Source organism: Mastigoproctus giganteus, chromosome 4 (genome assembly GCF_048544385.1).
Source record: "Mastigoproctus giganteus isolate SK-2022 chromosome 4, ASM4854438v1, whole genome shotgun sequence".
Classification (NCBI taxonomy): domain Eukaryota; kingdom Metazoa; phylum Arthropoda; class Arachnida; order Uropygi; family Thelyphonidae; genus Mastigoproctus; species Mastigoproctus giganteus.
The window spans coordinates 221,488,937-221,513,458 of NC_143578.1; the positions used below are offsets into that span (position 1 = coordinate 221,488,937).

At 38.1% G+C, this 24,522-nt stretch overlaps 1 protein-coding gene across 1 annotated transcript in view; it reads right to left on the reverse strand.

Moving 5' to 3' along the window:
* The window catches only part of LOC150087426 (cilia- and flagella-associated protein 44), a 577,933-nt gene that overhangs the window by 201,705 nt on the left and 351,706 nt on the right, over positions 1–24,522 (reverse strand). Inside the window, exon 21 of the mRNA XM_090372063.1 lies at positions 1,293–1,459. Within this exon, the coding sequence (XP_090228189.1) occupies positions 1,293–1,459 (167 nt within the window). The remainder of the gene's footprint in view (positions 1–1,292; positions 1,460–24,522) is intronic.

A 24,522-nucleotide genomic window follows, 5' to 3' on the forward strand; every position in this document is an offset into this window, starting at 1 on the left:
TGATAAATTATATGTGTTAAAATTTAAAAAAAAAAAAAATTTTATTGCACTTCGATAGCGCGCTTCTTTGTACTAAGTAACTCTTCTTTTAGTGACAAAAAAGGTTGCTAAATAGTTAGTTAATAATTCTGTAAAGGTCATTTAAAATTTTGCGACGAGAAGTATTTTTTAACAATTTTCAAAGCTGGAGTTGTCCCGGCAAGGAGGTACTCATAGAGCCAGTGTTGAGGCAGTGGTGGTGGTGGAGAGGTGCCTGCACAGAGTCTTGAATGGCCCTCATCTGCCAGTCACTTCTCCTCCGAGACTTTAATCGCTTCTCCAGGAAGAAGTCGGAGTCGCTTCTCCCACCCTTGACATTCACAACAACAACAATAACTGGAAAGACTCAAATAGACAGCGTTTTCGTTATTTCCTAAGTTTTAGGCCAAGCCGGGGTACAAGAAACTTTTTTCAGTTACCATAAAGCTCTCTATTTGAGATAACGACTATTCGTGTCATCCTTAGTGCCCGGCACTCAGTAGTTGACTGATTTATTTATTTATTTTATTCACATTTTACTTATTTTCTATATACACTTGAATAATTAATTTATACTTAATAAACTGTGTTAATATACTAAATTTGTTGTTCTTATTCCAAAAGTATTACTACGAAAGTAACAATATTTGGGAAAAAAATTTTTAGAGTACTTTTCATATCCTTTTAATTTTCAATTTCATTATATAGCAAAGAATGAGTACGGGCACCTATTTTTTTACAAAAAAAAGCACTGTATATATATATATATATATAAATAAAAATCCAACTTCCTCTGCTTCAGATCAGCTAACTTGACTGAAGAGGAATCAAGAAATTCCTCCAGTCACTGATGGGAAGTGAACCTAGATTTCTTTAAATGAGTGGAAAATCCTGATTATGATACTGAATGTGTTAGAGGAAAAATACTGTTTTGAGAGTTTCTTCTTTTGTAACTACTGTTTTTATAAATATGATAATAAATATAAATTATATTCCTTTATTTGCCACATAAGTAACACACACGATCATTCCATTAATCGTGTCTTGTTGGAAGGAATTTTTATGGTTTTTTTTTTTTTTTTTTTTCACTGTAGCCAAGTGAGACAGTCTCGGGCTAGGTTTGTACAGATTTTCTTACTGGAAATTTAGATTTTCATCCAGCAAAACAGGAAAACTGACAATAGAATACATACAAGTTACAGACACAATACATTGAGCCTTACAGCCTTAGTTGCATTCATGTATAAAAAAACAAACACTCAAAGAAACCATACCTCTGCTTTTCTAGAAGCTTTTTGCTTTCTTTTCTCTTCATATTTTTGTTGAGCTTTTGATATTTCTGACATAAATGGTGAAGTAGGAACTGCTTCTTTTTCTACAGATAAAGATGCTAAATCTTGTGAAACAGTCATTTCAGTAGGCTTAGTTACAACCTCTTGTTCTGGAAAAAAAAAATATCAAGACAACTTTAAATATGGCATGATAAAAACTGATTTTTATATAATGGGTTTGTTGAAATTTTATGTTAAAATTCACATAACATAATCACCCTTATGTTCTCCATAGTTCAACAAATAGGCCTCACGAATAAACTGTATCGTAAAATCAAACTGAAGTGTGTGTGTGTGAGACACAGAGAGAGAGAGAGAGAGAGAGAGAGAGAGAGAGAGAGAGAGAGAGAGAGAGAGAGAGAGAGGTTAAATAAACTGAATATTGAATACTGAGAAGTATTCATTTGGTATTGAGTTATTGGGCATCTTAATTTTTTAAAACAAATTGGTTGAAACTAGAGGGTTAACCCTGCAGTGGTGGCAACCAATTGTTAAAAAGCTGGTGGTCCAGAACCTGACAGGTGGCAACTTTCTTTGTTTTTAATTTCTGAAAAAAAAATAACATTTTGGGTTTTTCAGGCATGTTAACATATATGCATAATGTGGCTATTGTCTTCAGCATGTTGTCCATCATGCTGTGGTGGATGGATTTTCATGAAATTTTATATTTGCATCTTTTAATAAGATTTGTCAAGCCACTCCAAAATTTCATTAAAACTGAACCAACAGAATTCTGTCAATTATTATTTCTTTTTCTTTTTTGCATGTACTAATTCAACTCTCAGTAGATGAATTTTCATGAAGTTCTATATTTTTCTCTTTTAGAATGATTTAGTATTAGTATTGGAAACAATGTAAGGAATCAAGCTTGTACAGCATCAGGCAAAAAAAAACAAAAAAACAAACACACTTCCCATATCACTTGTCCATCGCTTCTGATAGTTTGTCTAGTTCTTTTTTGAATTTATTCAAACTACCCACTTCTGCAATTTCATTAAAATTAGACAAACAGAAATCCAACAATTATTATTTATTTTTATCATACATATCACACAGGCTATCCATATACTGTATATCATAGCTAAAGAATTGGATATTATATTTGTTTTCATGTGCTGGTTGGAGGAATGAATGGACAATGATGATGGATGTGCTGAGAGGAAATGTTCTTGGTTTGCACACATAAACACTGTTGCTTTTTTGCTCATTTTTTTTTTTTTTTATGAATTATGAATTATTACTATTTGCTAACTGCCTGAAATGTAATGCACTGCATATAACTAATATATTTGAATTGTTGAAATTGCTTGGAGTATATTAGTATTTCAGATTTTTTTTATATACTTTTTTTTACTTATTTATATAATTTTATAGGTTTCATTAAAAAAATTAAATATTTGAAAAAATGCTGTTTTTTTCACCTTTTATTTAAAAAAAACAACAAAAAACTTAATTCTGCTGAAATTAAAAAAAAAACACATTATAAAGATATAAAGAAAAATTATAAAAATATAAATAAAACTGTCTCTTCCACTTTCCAGTTTAAAAAACAACTGAAATATGACCACAATTTCAAATGTTACTGCACATATTATATAAATAAGTAATTTTTTTAAATTTAATTTTAATAAATAATTTTGCTTATTATATAAATAAATAATTTATAAATTAAAAAAAAATATATATAGGAGAATGGACAAATAATGGAAACACCTGTGATAAGCATTACAGGTATGCACTAATTGGTGCATGCCTGTGGTGGTGTTGGGACACCGTTTGCTTTTAAACCAGCTTATATTTCTATGTGGAACAGAATCAAATAAATCTTGAACTGCCTTAAGACGATTATTGGAACATTCTTCATGCAGGAATGTTTCTATCTCCTTGATGATGAAGGTGGAGGAAATCTGCTTCTCATTCTCATCTCCAAATATGCCCACAGTGGCTCAATAACAATTAAGTATGGTAATTGATCAAGCCACGGGAGATTCTTTGCCTCATTTTCATGCTCTTCGAACCAAGATTGGACACATCTGCCTTTGTGTATTAGAGCATTATCATTTTGGCACATGGCACTGTTTGTGGGAAATAATGTAGTAGTATTAATGGCAAATGATGCAAGAAAGCAATCTTATATAGCATCAGTCAAAAAACCCCAGAATATCAAGGTAATCAGTGGCAGGAATTTGCCTGTTCAGGATGATGACAGCACCTAAAGAATATCAAGATATTGCTAACCACACCATTGTTTGGACAGCAATATCCTCCACCACATTTTATGGTTGGCACAAGACAGTCAGGATGATGTGCTTTCTTTGGCATTTGCCAAACATAAACTCACACTAATAGAAAAAGTGTGAATGATGTATCGTCTAAAAAAAAATTACATTTCCAATCATTAAGTGTCTAGGTTTTGTGCTCCTTACACCAATGCATAGTCTTTCTAGCATTATTATCAGTAACAAGTGGCTTGGCAATAGTGGCTCTGCCATAAATTTCAGTTTTATGAAGCTCTTGCCAAACTGCTTTACTAGAAACTGGAATGCCAAGACTCACATTAAGTTCTGTAGTTATTTTTAAGGCAATAGTTTTCTTGGGCTACAATTCGTTTTGGTATCCGGGGTCTCTTTCTTGGCTCACATGTGATTCTCTCTCTCTCTCTCTCTCTCTCTCTCTCTCTCTCTCTCTCAGGGTACTCAAATTTTTTTTTTTGGCTGGTGCAGCATAAGCCTCGGGCTTCCTTGCACCATATAGCTAGTAATAATAACAATAATAAATGCAGCCATCACTTTCGATACAGCTGCTCTGGATACATTAAAAAAAAATCAGCAGTTTAATTACTGATGTCCCTACTAAATGTGCACGAACAATATGACTTCTTTGGAATTCAGACAAGTTATTCATTTTTTCATGACCCTTTTATATCACCTCTAAATAAACATTGGCTTTTACTGTCTTTCCTTCACAGTACTACATGCAAGAAATCACAAAAAAAAAAAAAAATCTTCACTGCAGTTTCATAAATATGTCATACAGCCATTACAAAAACTACCATTTTCATATCAGGTGTTTCCATTATTCCCCCCCCCCCCCAAACCCTGCATATTAGATACTTCCATTTTCATTGGGAAAAAAAAAAAAAAAAAAAAAAAAGAGAATTAATACAGCAAACATCAGTGCAGCATTTAATATGCACTACCTACTAAACGGCGGAATTACTTAACAAGTACAGGTCACTGATGAAAAAAAGCCGTGAATTAGGGTTGAATTTGAAAGTGTCTGCAATTCTGCCCAGACACGATAGGAGGGAGTATATGATGAGAAACCTGTCGATCAATTCGGCCCTGGAAAGATTGTGCAGGGCTGAAGGGGTAGAATTTTTTTCAGCCTGGTCTGTACTTGTTAACAGGAGAGACTGCTTCTACAGGGATGGGATACACTTAAATAGAAAGGGTGCAAGAATGTTTGCTGATGCTATCGAGACAGTGTTAGGTGGGTCGGAAAACTGCTAGATTGGGGGGATATAAGGACTAATAGATTAACAGTAGCCACTGGCAGAGGAGAAAGTGATTCTTGCACTCCTTCTATTGGAATGAGCAGCAGCCTGGAAAATAAGACGCAGGATATTTCAGAGACTGCTGGGAATCATGGGGGTACAAGTGAACACATGGGTTGTGTTAGGGTGGCTAAGAGGAAGAGCAGGTGCATGTATACTTGCATGTACACCAATGCTAGGAGTTTAGTAAATAAATTTGATGAATTTGAGGTATTGCTCAAAACATCAAAGGCAGATATTGTTGGGATTTCAGAGACGTGGTGTCAGACAGATATAAGGAATGCAGAACTGGAATTTGGGGAGTACAATGTCTACAGAAAGGACAGACAAGACAGGAAGGGAGGAGGGGTTATGCTATTAGTTAATAAACGCATAAAATCCAAGGAAGTGAAGCCAGTCGACATTGCTGGACAGTGCAGTGTTGAGTCAGTTTGGTGTGACATAAGCATTGGGAGATCAAAATTGAGAGTAGGAGTGTGCTATAGGCCTAATGACTCTGATGAGTATAATAAGAAACTGTACAGAGAAATAGAGTGGGCCAGTAAATCAGAAAGTCTTATAATGGGGGATTTTAATTTCCCAGATATTGACTGGAATTTGGGGGCTGGTCACTAACACACTAGCAAGGCTTTTGTGGATTTATTGGATGATTGTTTTCTACATCAGCATGTTCGGGAGGCAAATAGAGGGAGTAATACTCTTGATTTGATTATCAGTAGTGATTCTTCATGCATTAAGAATCTGCAGATAAATGAACCACTAGGTGGCAGTGATCACAGTGTTCTGAAGTGGGAGTTACTCAAAGAGGTAACTACCATTAGGGGTAAAGGGAAGGGTTATTGCTTTCGTAAAGGTGACTACGATGGACTGAGACAGTATTTAAATTCTATATAGTGGGATCAACTGATGATGTTACCAACAGCAAATTCAAAATGGGAAGCATTCAAAGAACTTATCTTGGAAGCTACTAGGCTTTACATACCAACTAAGAAATATTGTTCAAGGTTTAGGCCTAAATGGATGTCAGATGAACTAATGAGGCATATGGCAGAGAAGAAAAATGCATGGGATACATACAAATTAACACGTGACACAGAAGCCTATGATAGATACAAGTTGATCTGTAACCAAGTTACAAAGGAGGTTAGGCAGGCGAAGGCAGATTACGAGAGATCCTTGGCAAGGGATGTGAAAAAAACAACAAAGAGTTCTTTACTTATGTAAACTCTAGAAGGAAGGGGATGAATCAGATGGTCCACTTGATATCGATGGGTCAACTGTTGATGACCCTGCTCAGCTAGCTAACAAACTAAATGAATATTTTGCATCGATATTCACACATTAGGAGTTATTTAGCGAGGGGAATGCCAGAGGTGTATTCAACTCTAGCAGTAAGCTAGAGAATCTTGTAATTACTGAGAGTAAAGTGGAGGAGAAATTGTTGAAGATAAACACGAGAAAGGCACCTGGGGTGGATGGGATCTATCCATTTATATTAAAGGAGGCAGCAAAGGAAGTAAGCAAACCCTTAGCCATAATTATGAGAGCTTCCTTGGACTCAGGGGAGGTGCCCATGGACTGGAAATGTGCAAATGTGACCCCAATTCACAAGGGAGGATCAAAGGCTGACACAAGTAATTATAGACCTGTGAGTTTAACTTCTGTTCCTGGAAAATTAATGGAGGCACTGGTTAAAGAAGCACTGCAGGATCATCTAGACAAGACTTCAGCTATAGCTCGGACACACCATGGTTTTGTTAAGGGGAAGTCTTGCCTGACCAATTTGATTGGATACTATGATGCAGTCACAAAAGAACTGGATGCAGGGAATAACTTTGATATTATATACTTGGATCTTAGAAAGGCTTTTGATACTGTTGCACATGGAAGACTGCTGCACAAATTGGAGCAGTGTGGCATTGGAGGCAAATTGCTGCTATGGATAAAGGGGTGGTTGAGGGGGAGAAGACAGAGAGTGGTAATTAATGGACACTGCTCATCGTGGACTAATGTTATTAGTGGAGTCCCTCAGGGTTCAGTATTGGGTCCTTTATTGTTTTCTGTATTTATAAATGATATTGATGATGGTATATCAAGCTTAATGTCCAAGTTTGCAGACGATACGAAGGTTGGCAGGGGTGTCAAGGACAACAGATGGGCTGAGAGGTGGTAAATGAAGTTTAACATTGACAAATGTAAAATACTACATATGGGAAACAGCAACCCCAGAGCAACGTATCAACTCTGTGGTACTACACTGACAGTGGTAGAGAATAAAAGGGACCTGGGGGTGGTTGCGCAGGCAGATATGAAGTTCTCTGAGCAGTGCAGACGGGCTGCAAGAGTAGCTCATGGTGTATTGTCAATGATATATAGGAATGTTTCTAGCAGGGATAAGGAGGTGATTATTCCCTTGTATAAGGCAATGGTCAGGCCACACCTAGAATACTGTATACAGGCCTGGAGGCCTCATTTCAAGCAGGATGTAGAGCTGCTGGAACGAGTACAGAGAAGGGCAACAAGATTAGTGAATGAAACAAAGGGGTGCTCTTATGAAGAAAGGCTTAAGTTTTGCGAATTACAGTGTCTAGAGACAGACTGGGCACCAGCGAGGTGATCTGATAGAGGTGTACAAAGCCTTGAATGGTTTGAGCATGCTCAATGCTGATGGGATTCTTCCTCTTGCTCAGAATAATCACCTGAGAGGGCATAAATTCAAATTGAGGAAAGACAGATGTAGGATAGATGTGCGGAAATTTGCCTTTAGCCAGCGGGTGGTTGGTAGGTGGAACAGACTTCCATCTCTTGTAGTGGAAGTTGATAGCCTAAATAAGTTTAAGGCTCAGCTGGACGGGTATTTCGAACGAACAGATGGGTGAAGTGGAAGTGGTTATTTTTTATTTATTTATTTTACTTTATTTTATTTTTTTTTTTGGCTGATGCTGCATGAGCTTGCTTTCTTGCATCAAATGCCTCTACTAATGCTAATGCTGTTGAAAATAAATAAAACAATTACCAATAGTATGGCAAACCCATAGGGCAAAAAATAAACCCATACATAATAAAACAGAAAAAAAGGCGGGAGGGATGAAATCAAGACACGGTGTATTGCAGAAGGAATGCTCCAAGAATAATTTAGAGAAAGCCAAAGATACGATGCCAAATAACTGAAATTTTAGAATATGCCAATTAGTTAAAATTTAGCAGTGCCCTGAAGATAGCACCTGTTTGAAATATCATTAAAAAGGAGATGAAGAACTACAACACTTGACCAACAGAATAAAAATAAATAAATAAATAAAGTATACTGACCATTATGCTTCATCTTGACAGAGAACCACAAGGCCAATAATGGTCAGAGAATCACTGCATTTGAAACATTAGACAAATCCATTCATCGTTGTACTGATACACAGATCAGACTGCACATGCAATAGATTTGAATAATGGTTGCCCTTATACAGTGAAAAATTATAATAGACCAGATCTATTATAATAACCTAACCAAGTCGCTGTTAAATTAAAATATATATGGAAAAAATTAGGCTACAGATGGTCGCATGAGCTGCAGCATTAGCTTATTGTCTCAATACCAACCACATAACTTGGTATATATAATTAATTAATAATAGTAGTAAAATAATAAGAGGAGTTTACCTCAATACAGTGCATAGAACACTTCCGTATGAGTAGTTCAGCTCTGATTCATACTATATAATTAATTAATATATAACTAATAAAATATGCATAATAAAAATACACAATTACAAAAAAATTTATCAAATGAGGATGTTGCCATACAACTTACAAAACCGGCCTCTCATCAGGTGCCAATAGCCAGAATTGGAAGCAAAATAGCAACATTGTGTCTTCATTTTTGTGAAAAAATATATACATATTTTTTTTTCATGTGATCAGTGAAAAAAAAAAAACAAAAAAAAAAAAAAAGAAAAATCAGCAAAAACTCACAAGTCATTGGAGCTAAAAAGAATCACGACTAATTTCAAAGTTAGTTGCTGTAGAGTGCTCTATCCTCAAGGTTGGATATATACCTGGATGAAACAAGGTGACAGTTTTTTATTTTATTTATTTAATTTTTTTAGGAGTGATGCTAATTAAACTAGGCCTCACTGCATCATTTCCTTTACTAATACTCATATTAAATACCTGACCTTCAATTTCAAGCATTCTTGTTCATCTTTTGAAAATGAGTCAGTACTTAATTTGTGTGGTCTGTCTTGAGAAACATATAATATTAGTATTAGCGGGCATGTGATACAAGAAAGTTAGCTTATAAAGTATCAAAAAAATAAATAACTAAATAACCCTCCCACATCACTTGTCTGCCCCTTCAGTAATTTGTCTATTTCTTCCTTGAATTTATTCCGACTACCCACTGCCACAATACCAGATGGAAGTTTGTTCCAACAATCAACAACCTGCTGGCTGAAGGCAAATCTCTGCACATCTTTCCTGCAACTATCCTGCCTCAATTTGAATTTTTGTCCACTCATGTGTGTAGTCTAAGCAAGAGAGAGAGAATTCCATCAGTATTTAGCTTACTCAATCCATTAAAAGCCTTAAACACCTTCCTCAGATCACCTCAAGGTGCCTAGTCTCCAGACCTGCAATTTGCAGAACTGAACCCTATCTTTGTACGACCACCCTTTTGTTCCCTACACCAATCAACCTAATCTTTTCTGCACCTGTTCCAGAAGATCTACATCCTTCCTAAAATGATGCCTCCTAACCTCTTGCAGTACTCAACAGATGGCCTAACCATTGCCTTATACCATGCGATAATCACTTCCTTGTACCTACTAGCAAAGCTCATGTATATTATAGACAAAACCATACGAACTGTCCTGGCATCCTGCTGCACTGCTCAGAGAACTTAATATCTGACTGCACAAATTACCCCCAGGTATTTTTAATTTTCAACTACCCTGAGTGTAGTACCACACAGTTGGTATATTAATCTGGGGTTACTGCTACCCGTAAGCAGTATCTTGCCTTTGTCAGTGTTAAACTTAACTGTCATTTTCAGATGATACAAATGTTGGCAGGGTGGTTAGTGGCAGTAATGGCAATATGCTACTGCAATAGGATCTAGAAAAGTTAGGCAGATGGGCTGAGAAATGGCAACTGAAGTTTAACATTGATAAATGCAAAGTACTGCATATATGGGTAGCAGTAAATGAAGGTAGTTGATAGTGAAAAAAAAACGTGGGAATAACTGTGCAGACAGATATGAAGTTCTCTGAATAGACAGGATACCAGAACAGTCATGAGGTTTTGTCAATGATATACAGGAATTTTGCTAGCAGGGTTAAAGAGGTGATCATCCCATTGTATAAGGCAATGGTCAGGCCTCATTTTAGGAAGGATGTATATCTGCTGGAATGGGTACATACAGAGAAGGGCAACAAGATTGGTGAGTGGAACAAATAGGTGCTCTTACCAAGAAAGGCTTCAATTCTACAAATTGCAGCATCTGGAGACTAAGGCCATTGGAAGTGATCTGATTGAGTTGTTTAAGGCTTTGATGGAATTCTCCCTCTGTCAAACTACGCACATGAGGAGGCATAAATTCAAAATGAGGAAGGACAGTTGCAGAAAAGATGTGCAGAACTTCGCCTTTAGCCAGTGAGTGGTTGATTGCTGAAACAATACCATCTGTTGAGGAAAAATGGGCCTGTTGTACTGGGATCCATGGTAAATGATGATTAAGTGTTAGCCAGTAAAATAATTTAATTACAAATTATTTTACTATGAAATAATTGACCACTCCCAACACTTTCACCACCGCCTCTGGTTAGAGTCACTCAATATATTGGGCAATTCGAGAGCCATGAACCGCTGCAAAGGAATGAGACTACACCCCATCTTAGAAACAACCGTTTTATGTCTAGACAAGCACTGGAGAAAAACTGTGCACATCTGTGCAGCAACAGTGAACACCAGTTTAATGATCGAATGACCTACCTCGTGCCCTCGTACGCCTCACTGCACACATAACTGTGTCCATTAGAATAATTAAGTTTAAATTTTTCTGTTGAAAAAGAGGCACAATTTGTCTCGAAAGCTACAGTATCTATTTGTAATTAAATTATTTTACTGGCTAACACTTAATCATCATCCATCTGTTATTGTGGAAGTTGATAGCTAATATAAACTTATGGGAGAACTATACAAACTACTGGAAGGAATGGATGAGTGAAATCTGAAGTGTGTTTTTTTTTTTTTTGTGATGTTATAAACCTACTTTCTTGCATCATATGCTACTACTAATACTAATTTCTTTTCCACTTTCCTCTCTTTTATCACAAAATGATTTAGCCTCTTGTTAGATTTTGATGAACTTTGTAGCTAAGGAATTCCCTCCCTAAAGAACTCCTCATGCATAAATGTAGATGCAAAACACCTATTTAGTTTTCCAGTACCCTGAGCAGGAACATTGGCATCAAGTGAACCAGCATGATTCAACACCAGTTTTATTCTGTTAATATAAGTAGAGTCTTTGCTGCTTTTCTTGACATTCTTTTCTAGTTTTTATCTACGACAGACTTCTGTATCACCTGATAATTTATGTGCATCCCATGCATTTTTATTCTCTTTCACAAGTCTCATCAGTTCATTAGGTCTAATCTTGAAATGGTATTTCTTACTTGGTAGGAAAAGTCTAATACCTTCTATAATTATTTCCCTGAATGCTGACTAAAAATGAATAGCAAATGCTTAAAAAACAGTACTCACTTTGTATAAATCTGCAATAAATTTATTGGTAGATGGTGGCTAAATTTAGGTTGGAAGAAGCATTAAAAAGAACTAAGGCGGAGAATGGGGTGAAAATATTTTAAACAGATTTTAAAATGAGCGCAAGGAAGTAGAAGTGCAGATCTCGATTCCTTGGTTGTCATAAAGAGGTTAAAGGACGCGAATGAAAAAATGAAAAAAAGAGAAGACCAGGGTGCCAATAGTTGTTACGAGGGACTTTCGTTGAATAAACCACCATCAGTTGGCAAATGGGAGAGAAGTGAGTGCGTGTTGTATTTAAAGTTTATTTATACTCTCGTGATGCTCTTTTTGACACGTGGGAACTTTAGCCACGAGAGGTTCCAAGCTGGTGAGAGGTTGAAGTGAAGTTTAGCGTTAATAATATTGAGATCGGAATGGTGTTGGTACCATTCGATGGTGAGGGCTTCATATTGAAGAATTCTGAAGCTCGATCTAAGTTTAATAATGGCGATGGCAGAGTCAACAAGGGGGGGGGGTTGTGGGTTTGAGCATGGGTTGTTAACTCAGTGCAAGATTGACTTGTCCTGAAACTGTTGAAGTGGTAGTATGTGTGGGTATTGGAAGTTGTGGAGGAACCAAATTTGGTGGTAATGCTGCCAATATAACAGGTGTCACAGTTTGGTTGGCATTTTATGAGATATATTATATTATTGAGATAATTGATGGGATATTTGTGTGTATCTTTATAAGAATTAAATAGGGAACCTAGTTTATTGTAAGTAGAGAGGTGAGGGAGATGTCAGTATCTTTGAATGTACGTCGGAATTGTGCTGCGAGTTCACTATGGTAAGGGAGAACTATGTGAGTATTTGTCTTGTTACTGTGTCTGGTGGGGTTATTAATGCTATTTTAAATGGTGGATATTGTGTGTTGGATGAGTTGAGGGGGGGGTAGCTCCTGGCTATGAATTTATCAGTAAGGTATTGAAGTTCATTGTTTAGATCGTTTTGTGAAGAGCTGAATTTGATAGCGTTGTAGATTTGGTTGTGTAGGACGGCTTTTTTGGTACTAAGGGGATGATGTGAAGTGAAATGTAGATATTTACTGGTGTGTGTGTTTTTTCTGAAAATCTTGGTATTTAAATTTGTGTCTGCTGTATAAATTGTGAGATTAAGAAAATTAATCTGATTGTCCATTGCGATTTCAAGGGTAAGGTTAAGTCTGTCATGTATTGTATTGAATTTTAAAAAAAGACTGTCTATGGTTGTTCTGTTGCCTATTATTAGGATATCATCGGCGTAGCATATGTATAATTTAATTTCAGAAGGGAAAGGTTGTAAAATTTGGTTTTCAATAGTGGCGAGATAAACTTCAGAAAGGGGGACAGAAATGCCCAAATCCATTGGTAAACCGAATGTTTGTCGATAAATTTTATTATTAAATCTAAAATATCTAGCGTCTAGTAAAAGAGTGGTAAGTTCAAGGATGTGGTCAACTGAAAGAGGGGTATGTTTTGTTAAAGTGTCATCAGCTGTTAGAAGTACGCGTAATGCTTGTAGGGTGAAAGGAATATGCATATTAGTGTATATGGATGTGACATGAAAAGAAGCTAATACGTTTTCATTGGATATGGTGGTGTTGCTGATTGTTTGGAATGCTTGGTTGGTATTATTAATTTTGAATGTAGAGAATCGAGTGAGTGGGGATATAATTTTGACAAGGAAAGTGGATAAATTAGCAAAAGCTGATCTACTAAAAGAAACGATAGATCTTAGTGGGTGGCCAGGTTTGTGTAACTTAGTTATTCCGAACATGTGGGGCAGAATGTTGTTGCGAATACTTATCTGTTGTAATGTAAATAGGTTGATTTCTTTGTTCTGTCTGAGTTTTCTGAGAATTGTGTCAAGTTTATTTTTAAGTTTTGTAATGTTGTGGTTGCTGTCATTTGTATATGTATCTTGGTTGGCTAAAATTAATTCCATTTTTTCTGTGTAGGTGTTCTTGTCCAGGATAATGATTGTGTCTCCTTTGTCAGCTTTTTGGATGATGATTGCCACCATCCAACACATAGCACAAATATCAATGCCCCAACACATAGCACAAAAACACACCAAAAAATGGAGCTCACTCACATCCACCCCCTCCCCAAAATCTCCACCGTTAACCTCTCTTCAAAATCCTTCACCCCTTCCGAACTCTCCGACCTAGAATTTGGCTTCAATTTTGCCATTAAAGAACAACACTATCCAATAAAAGATTGTATAATCGAACTCCAGTCTAAACTCGATCAACATCCCGATAAGTGGTTTATTATCCAGTCTAACTGGATAATAAATTCTAAACTCACATCTCTCCCTAACATAAAAAAACAACAACTCTCGGATTTACAAAGACTAAGCAAAACCCCAAATATCATCGTTATCCTGGACAAGAACACCTACACAGAAAAAATGGAATTAATCCATTTACTGTGCTACTGCAGCAACCACTAGGATGAATGAAAAGGAAACCAGAGACCAACATAACACAAAATATAAAGACAAGGAACCACAGCCTGAGAAAGAAAGTTACAGCAGAAATAGAAGAGAAAAGAGTGAAGATAGGCCAACTGACTCAATACCAATTGGGTATTGGGTCAGTTGGGTAACAGAAGTAAGAAGCTGATCAGAAGGCTGCCGTAGCCTAGTGGTCAGGCGCGCAGGTGCATAAGTACACGTGCCTTGAGTGACCGGGGTTCAAGCCCGTGACTGCTGAATACGGTGCTGTTTCTTGTATTCTGTGTATCTTGTAAACTCCTCTGACCTTTTGGTCGTCCCGGAGTATAAACAAAAAATTTATTATTATTTTTTTAAAAGTGAAGGCCATACTCAAGAAAGACAACATACAGGAACATGACACCTATAAGCAGAGGAACAAAGAATACCTCGGCTCCTTCAAGCAGAAACTTCTGATTTCGCTGTTACAGGAAGAGTGCCCAGAGGAAAACAGACAACAGGATATTTGACGAAAACCAGAGAGCCTTCTACAGGAAAATCAGACAAGAGGAGAAGGAAGGCTACAGATTCCCCCACCCCCAAACAGAAGGTACTCGAGGAGTTCTGGCAAAACCTCTGAAGCAGTGGAGTTAGCCATAATGGCTGTGGCCCCTGAACAAAATCTAAAAAGGAAGAAAACCATGAACGTACAAGAGATTACAGAATGGGAAATTCATGAGGAAGATGAACAACCATTGATCAGGAAGTCCCACAACCGGTGAACCACAGGAATAGATAACTTCCACAACTATTGGTACAAGAAGTTTAACTGCACACACAGGCACACAGTGGAGCAGTTCACCCAGATAATAATGCACCTGACACAATAACAGAATCTTTGACGGAAGAAATCACCTATCTGAAGACTAAGTACAAAGACACCACAAGTCTGGCAAAGTAGAGATCAATCACTTGTCTTCCAACAATGTACAAGATCCTGACCATCTGCATAACTAAGAAGATATCAGACCACTTGGAGAGCCAGAATATCATGGCTGAGCAGCACAAGAGGTGTAAGAAGATGAGCAAAGAATGCAAGGAGCAATTGACCATTGGTACTGCAGTTATGGAGCAAGCCTACAAGAAGCACTGCAACCTGTACATGGCCTATGTCAACTACTGCAAGGCATTTGACTCCATGCCCCACAGATGGCTGATAGAGACACTGAAGATCTAAAGAGTCAACCTAACACTGACACACATCCTAGAAGCAACCATGGCAAAATGGAGAACTGCCACCAGGTCGAGAATAGCACGACCAGACCGATACCCATCAGAAGAGGAATCGTCCATGGAGGTGCTCTGAGCCCACTATGGCTCTGTCTAGCACTCAACCCACTGTCCACCACTCAATAACAGCAAGTATGGACCCTAAAAGAAGGGAGGAAGAACCTGTGCACCCTCTCACATGATGTACATGGATGACATCAAACTCTATGCTGCTACAGAGAATCAACTACAACAGCTACTCTGGATCACCAAAGAGTTCAGCACTGACATCAGGATGCAATTGGGCCTAGCAAATGCAATCCATGGATTGCATAAAGGACATTCAGTTGGATGAATCCAAAGCTGAAGACAGGTGAAGAGATTGAAGCCATGACATAGAGAGAGAGACACACAAATATCTGGGGATGATACAGACCCACCAGTTAGAACACATGGAGATAAAGGCCTGCCTAACTGAGAAATACCAACAGAGACTGCTAAAATCAAAGTTGAATGGTGGGAACATGGTCACAGCCATAAACATTTTTCAATCCCAGTACTAACATAATCCTTCAGATTCATAGACGGGACCAACACTGAAATGGAGGAGATTATGAAATCGACGGCCAGGATAGTGATGACCAAGAATGCACCAACACCACCCGAAGTCAGCAATTGAGAGACTGAACAAAGCATGTAAAAAGGGAGGGAGGGGATTGGCTGAACCCAGTGAACAAGAGAAGAAGAAGAAGAAGAAAGTGATTAAGAAACTGCAGCATTACTTCCAGGAAAAAAACAGCACCAATCTACCAAGTCATAAGAAAGACAGACAAATAGCACACTATACTGAACCTCGGCAAGGACACCGCACTCACACAAACAGAAGAAACAATTTAAAAAAGATAGGTGGAACAGGACCAGGGTATGTCTGCCAGGGGCAAAGGTTGATGACTTTGTAGAGCGGATATCATCTTTTAAGGGCACAAAAGGTAATATTGTTGAACACATTGGCACAAATGACACAGGAGACTGGCAGAGACTGTACATGTTGGCACAGAAGACTGGCAGAATAACTTAACAAGTACAGGTCACTGTTGAAAAAAAGCCATGAATTAGGGTTAAATTTGAAAGTGTCTGCAATTCTGCCCAGACACGATAGGAGGGAATATATGATGAGAGCCTTGTCGATCAATTCGGCCCTGGAAAGATTGTGCAAGTCTCAAGGTTTAGAATTTTTTTCAGCCTGATCTGTACTTGTTAACAGGAGAGACTGCTTCTCCAGGGATGGGATACAATTAAATAGAAAGGGCGCAAGAATATTGGCTGATGCTATCGAGGCAGTGTTAGGTGGGTTGGAAAACTGCTAGCTTGGTGGGGATACAAGGACTAATAGATTAACAGTAGCCACTGGCAGAGGTGAAAGTGATTCTTGCACTGCTTTTTTTGGAATGAGCAGCAGCCTGGAAAACAAAATGCAGGATATTTCAGAGCCTGCTGGGAGTCATTGCATTACAAGTAAACACGTGGGTTGTGTTAGAGTAGCTAAGAATAGGAACAGCTGCATGTATACTTGCATGTACACTAATGCTAGGAGTTTGGTAAATAAATTTGATGAATTTGAGGTATTGCTCAAAACATCAGACAGATATTGTTGGGATATCAGAGATGTAGTGTCACACAGATATAAGGAATGCAGAACTGGAATTTGGGGAGTACAATGTGTACAGAAAGAATAGAACAGGAAAGGAAGGGAGGATGGGGTTAGGCTATTAGTTAAGAAACACATAAAATTCAAGGAAGTGAAGCCGGTCGACATCGCTGGACAGTGCAGTGTCCAGTTAGTTTGGTGTGATGTAAGCATTGGGAGATCAAAATTGAGAGTAGGAGTGTGTTATAGGCCTAATGACTCTGATGAGTATAATAAGAAACTGTACAGGGAAATAGAGTGGGCTAGTAAAGCAGAGAGTCTTATAATGGGGGATTTTAATTTCCCAGATATTGACTGGAATTTGGGGGCTGGTCACTCACACACTAGCAAGGCTTTTGTGGATTTATTGTATGATTGTTTTCTACATCAGCATGTTTGTGAGGCAAGTAGAGGGAGTAATACTCTTGATCTGATTCTTCATGCATTAAGAATCTGCAGATAAAGGAACCACTAGGTGGCAGTGATCACAGTATGCTGAAGTGGGATTTACTCAAAGAGGTAACTACCATCAGAGGTAAAGGGAAGGATTTTTTCTTCATAAAGTGACTATGGTGGTCTGAGACAGTATTTAAATTCTATACTGTGGGACCAGCTGTTACCAACAGCAAATTCAAAATGGGAAGCATTCAAAGAATTTATCTTGGAAGCTACTAGGCTTTACATACCAACTAAGAAATATTGTTCGAATTTTAGGCCTAAATGGATGTCAGATAAACTAATGAGACATATGACAGAAGAAAAATGCATGGGATACATATAGATTAATGGGTGACATGGAAGCCTATGATAGATATAAGCTGGTCTGTAACCAAGTCACAAAGGACATTACGCAGGCAGAGGCAGATTATGAGAAATCCTTGGCAAAGGGTGCAAAGAAAAACAACAAAGAGTTCTTTACCTATATAAACTCTAAAAGGAAAGGGATGAATCAGATTGGTCCGCTGAATATTGATGGTTCAACTGTTGATGATCCTGCTCAGGTGCCTAACAAACTAAATGAGTATTTTGCATCTACGTTCACCCACGAGGAGTTATTCAGGGAGGGGAATGCCAGAGGTGAGTTAAACTCTGGCAGTGGGCTAGATGATCTTGTAATAACTGAGAGGAAAGTGGAGGAGAAATTGTTGAAGATAAATATAAAAAAGGATCTGGGGTGGATGGGATCTATCCAGTTATATTAAAGGAGGCAGCAAAGGAAGTAAGCAAACCCTTAGCTATAATTATGAGAGCTTCTTTGGACTCAGGGGAGGTACCCATGGTCTGGAGATATGCAAATGTGACCCGAATTCACCTTTGCATATCTCAAAGATCAAAGGTGACACAAGTAATTATAGACCTGTTAGTTTAACTTCTGTTCCAGGAAAATTAATGGAGGCACTGGTTAAAGAAGCACTGCAGGATCATTTAGACAAGACTTCAGTTATAGCTCGGACACAACATGATTTTGTTAAGGGAAATTTTTGCCAGACCAATTTCATTGGATACTATGATATGGTCACAAAGGAACTGGATGCAGGGAATAACTTTGATATCATATATTTGGACCTTAGAAAGGCCTTTGATACTGTTGCACATGGAAGACTGCTGAACAAATTGGAGCAGTATGGTATTGGAAGCAAATTGCTGCTATGGATAAAGAGATGGTGGAGTGGGAGAAGACAGAGGGTGGTGATCAATGGACACTGCTCATCATGGAATAATGTTATTAGTGGAGTCCCTCAGGGTTCAGTGCTGGGTCCATTGTTGTTTTCTGTATTTATAAATGATACTGATGATGGTATATCAAGCATAATGTCCAAGTTTGCAGACAATACGAAGGTTGGCAGGGTTGTTAAGGACACTAATGACAGTATGCTGCTGCATCAGGATCTAGAAAAGTTGAACAGATGGGCTGAGAGGTGGCAAATGAAGTTTAACATTGACAAATGTAAAGCACTACATATGGGAAGCAGTAACCCTAGAGTGACGTATCAACTCTGTGGTACTATACTGACAGTAGTAGAGAACGAAAAGGACCTGGGGGTAATTGTGAGGGCAGATATGAAGTTTTCTGAGTGGTGCAGACGGTCTGCAAGAGTAGCTCATAGTGTCATGACATTCAAAAAACAGTTTTTTTAGTATAACCAGATAAAGTGAAAACTGGTTTACATATCATTGCTAAAACAAGAATAAAATTTTAACCACACAAATATAATCCAGCATTACATCTGGTGAGTATGGGCTTGGCACACCCAGGGTCCTGAGCTGGATATCACCATTCTTCTCTTTCTTGGTGATTCCCTTCTCTCTCTCTCTCTCTCTCTCTCTCTCTCTCTCTCTCTCTCTCTCAGGGTAATTCGAATTTTTTTTTAGCTGGTGCACCATAAGCCTCAGGCTTCCTTGCACTATATGGCTAATAATAATAATAATATTGGTACTTTTAAATTATCCACATGTTATTAGTACATAATTTTAAAAAAATTCTTCAATTGTGAATGAATTCAGAAGGTCTAAAAATACAGGATGAGAGACGTCTTTTCTTTCAAATAACCCCAAAAAAATGTGCAAGACCTTGGAGGCCAGTCAGTGAGCCCATGGCAACCATTTGTTGGAGAATTTTTTGTTGAGAAATTCACTTGTGGTGAGAGATTCTGCTGGAACACTATCCTCCATAAAATAGTGTAGACCTCTCTGGCATTGGACACCTTTTCATCTGTAGCTTTAAAAAATTATTTTAAAATATCAATACAAATTTCATTGTGAATGTTAAACACAAAATAACCCCAGGGGGCTCACATCTGGTGAGTATGGGCTTGGCACACCCAGGGTCCTGAGTGGATATCATCATTCTTCTCTTTCTTGGTGAATCCCTTCTATTTTTGACACTCTCTCTCTCACTCACTCACACACACACACACACAGGGTAACTCAGCATAAGCCTCAGGCTTCCTTGCTCCATATGGCTAATAATAATAATAATAATATTTTTAACATATCTTAAAATTTGCTCTTCCATATTTCAAAGCAGGTAGATTTAATCTGTCTGCCTATCGTCTGTATATCTTTACACTGAAAGAACAGAATCCATGGGATAACTGGTTTCTGGGGAATTCAATGCTATCGCCCCTCTCGCTAGTGGATGAACCCAATGCTTGGCAGGTATATAGGTACACTGCATCACTGCATTCACGTAGACGATAATTCAATGTCAGTATGGATAAACATCATGAGTTAACTGACTTTGAAAGAGGGATGATAGTGAGTGCCTGATGCATGGGTCACTCTATCATGGAAGTGATACAGAAATTGCACTATACCCCATTCAACAGTATTGAGAGTGTATCGAGAATATGCCATTATTTCCGGAATAACATCTCATTGTGGAATGTGGTGCAGCAAGCATGGATTGAAATACCTGTGGAACGCTTTCGTGAACTAGTGGACTCAATGCCTTGCTACGTGACTGCCCTTATCTGGGCGAAAGGTGGGCCTTCCTGTTGCTAGGTGAGTATCCCATAATTTCTGTCCACTCTGTGTACATCTGCTCAATACATGATTGCTTGGCTTCCAGATTTGCTAAAAAAAAAACGTTTCCAGCAAATTAGCTTTCAGAATTAGTAAGACAAGGAAGCTTGTATCTTTTTTGCTGTTGACTTATTCATGGTGCATGTAATGAGCAAAGTCTGCCTTGTTGCAGACTGTAGGTGCATGGACCACAGCTTGCATACTATTGATATAAAGCCTTTTCCTCCTGTTAGGGTAGGCATATTTCTGTAGTGACCGTTCCCTCAAAAAGAATAGCATAACCAGTCATTCCAAAAAAATTTATATTCCTATCCACAAACAACTGTTGCACGTAAAAGACTGCTGTACAAATTGGAGCAGTGTGGTGTTAAGAGCAAGTTGCTCTATGAATAAAGGGATGGTTGAGTGGGAGAAGACAAGAGAGTGGTAATCAATGGACATTGCTCTTTGTGGACTAATATTATTAGTGAAGTCTCCCAGGGCCCATTTTTGTTTTCTATATATATATATCAGTGATGAAGAAGGCATATCAACATTGGTGTGCTGGAGCCAGCTCGCACAATCTGATTGTTAAATTTTCAACAATTTTGCGAGCCGTTTGTTAAACCGACAATGACTACAAACTGTAGAATGATATGCACTTCAATCCACAATGGCTAGTGGCATTTGGGTGATAAGCTTGTATATGGTGACCCGGAAAATCCAGTAGCTACTAAGTTGTTAGAAATTTTCTTAAAATTTTCATTTGGCACTGTTTAAATCATTGATTGCAATTATCACTCCACAATGCAATATCTTAAATAAAACAAGTTAACCATTTAAAAATATTTTTAGATAAAATTTATTCTATTTATCACCACTAATAAAAATCAAACCGAGCTGGAAACTGTAGCTAAAGAACTTGAAATTGAAATTATTAAAATTGGTCGAGTACTGGTACCATGATGGGTGGCATGTAGTTTACGAGCTGCTACTGCTGGATGGCATGCATATCCTGTGTTATATATGCATTATTCAAGTTCTTATTCTGGTCTAGCAAAGAGATTAGCTAACATTCATTTTTTGCAAGACCTTGCTTTAATGATAAGACATTCTTGAAGAATTTTCATTACTTTCAACTGCACTTCAATTAAGATCAACTAACATTCAGAAAGCACAAAAATTAATCAAACGCACAATAAGAGCTTTGGAAAATTTAAAGGTTGGTACTGGAAAAATGAATCTCAAGTTGAAGATTTGATTTGATTAAATCAAACAAGTTTAAAGATATTCCATTTAATAAAAATAATAAATTCAATGCTCTTCTTAGAATACATTACTAGAAAATATAATTCAACAAATGAATTTGTCTTTTATCAGAGAGAAATAATAATGAAAACATTTTAAGTTGTCAGATGAACTAATGATACATATGGCAGAGAAGAAAAATGCATGGGATACATACAAATTAACACGTGACACAGAAGCCTATGATAGATACAAGTTGATCTGAAACCAAGATACAAAGGAGGTTAGGCAGGCGAAGGCAGATTACGAGATATCTTTGGCAAGGGATGCAAAGAAAAACAGCAAAGAGTTCTTTATTTATGTAAACTCTAGAAGGAAGGGGATGAATCAGATTGGTCACTTGATATCGATGGGTCAACTGTTGATGATCCTGCTCAGGTAACTAACAAACTAAATGAATATTTTGCATCGACATTCACACATGAGGAGTTATTCAGCCGGGGGAATGCCAGAGGTGTATTCAACTCTGGCAGTAAGCTAGAGAATCTTGTAATAACTGAGAGTAAAGTGGAGGAGAAATTGTTGAAGATAAACACAAGAAAGGCACCTGGGGTGGATGGGATCTATCCAGTTATATTAAAGGAGGCAGCAAAGGAAGTAAGCAAACCCTTAGCCATAATTATGAGAGCTTTCTTGGACTCAGGGAGGTACCCATAGACTGGAGATGTGCAAATGTGACCCCAAACCACAAAGGAGGATCAAAGGCTGACACACGTAATTATAGACCTGTGAGTTTAACTTCTGTTCCCAGAAAATTAATGGAGGCACTGGTTAAAGAAACACTGCAGGATCATCTAGACAAGACTTCAGTTATTGCTCGGACACAGCATGGTTTTGTTAAGGGGAAGTCTTGCCTGACCAATTTGATTGGATACTATGATGCAGTCACAAAACAACTGGATGCCGGGAATAACTTTGATATTATATACTTGCATCTTAGAAAGGCTTTTGATACTGTTGCACATGGAAGACTGCTGCACAAATTGGAGCAGTGTAGCATTGGAGGCATATTGCTGCTATGGATAAAGGGGTGGTTGAGGGGGAGAAGACAGAGAGTGGTAATCAATGGACACTGCTCATTGGGGACTAATGTTATTAGTGGATCCTCACGGTTCAGTATTGGGTCCATTATTGTTTTCTGTATTTATAAATGATATTGATGATGGTATATCAAGCTTAATGTCCAAGTTTGCAGACGATACGAAGGTTGGCAGGGTTGTCAAGGACACTACTGACACTATGCTGCTGCAACAGGATCTGGAAAGGTTGAGCAGATGGGCTGAGAGGTGGCAAATGAAGTTTAACATTGACAAATGTAAAGTACTACATATGGGAAACAGCAACCGCAGAGCAATGTATCAACTCTGTGGTACTACACTGACAGTGGTAGAGAATGAAAGGGACCCGGGGGTGGTTGTGCAGGCAGAGATGAAGTTCTCTGAGCATTGCAGACAGGCTGCAAGAGTAGCTCATGGTGTATTGTCAGTGATATATAGGAATTTTTCTAGCAGGGATAAGGAGGTGATTATTCCCTTGTATAAGGCAATGGTCAGACCACATCTAGAGTACTGTATACAGGCCTGGAGGCCTCATTTCAAGAAGGATGTAGAACTGCTGGAACGAGTACAGAGAAGGGCAACAAGATTAGTGAATGGAACAAAGGGGTGCTCTTACGAAGAAAGGCTTAAGTTTTGCAAATTACAGTGTCTGGAGACTAGGCACCAGCGAGGTGATCTGATAGAGGTGTATAAAGTCTTGAATGGTTTGAGCATGCTCAATGCTGATGGGATTCTTCCTCTTGCTCAGAATAATCACCTGAGAGGGCATAAATTCAAATTGAGGAAAGACAGATGTAGGATAAATGTGCAGAAATTTGCCTTTAGCCAGCGGGTGGTTGGTTGGTGGAACAGACTTCCATCCCTTGTCGTGGAAGTTGATAGCCTAAATAAGTTTAAGGCTCAGCTGGACAGGTATTTCGAATGAACGGATGGGTGAAGTTGGAAGTGGTTATTTTTTTATTTATTTATTTATTTTTTTTTTTTGGCTGATACTGCATAAGCTTGCTTTCTTGCATCAAATGCCTCTACTAATGCTAATGCTAATGCTAATGATATACAGGAAGGTTTCTAACAGGGATAAGGAGGTGATTATTCCCTTGTATAAGGCAATGGTCAGGCCACACCTTGAATTATGTACAGGTCTGGAGGCCTCATTTCAAGAAGGATGTAGAGCTGCTGAAACGAGTATACAGAGAAGGGCAACAAGATTAGTGAATGGAACAATGGGGTACTCTTATGAAGGGGCTCCTCTGTAGCCAGGTGGGAAGGAGCAGCAGTGCGTAGCACACATGCTTCTTGATTAAACCGGGGTTCGAGCCCATCACCACCAAATATGGAGGATGCGGAAATGTCAGGGAATGACCACCGCATATCCCCTTAGCAATATGGCCTTAGTTGCTAGTGCTTCTAAAAACCAAATAACAAACAAACAAACAAACTCTTACGAAGAAAGGCTTAAGTTTAGCAAATCACAGTGTCTGGAGACTATTGACTACCTAAGAACTGTTACCACTACTCTACCTAATGCTAAAATCATTCTGGGGGCAGATGTTAACTGCCGTTCTCCTGCTTGGCACAG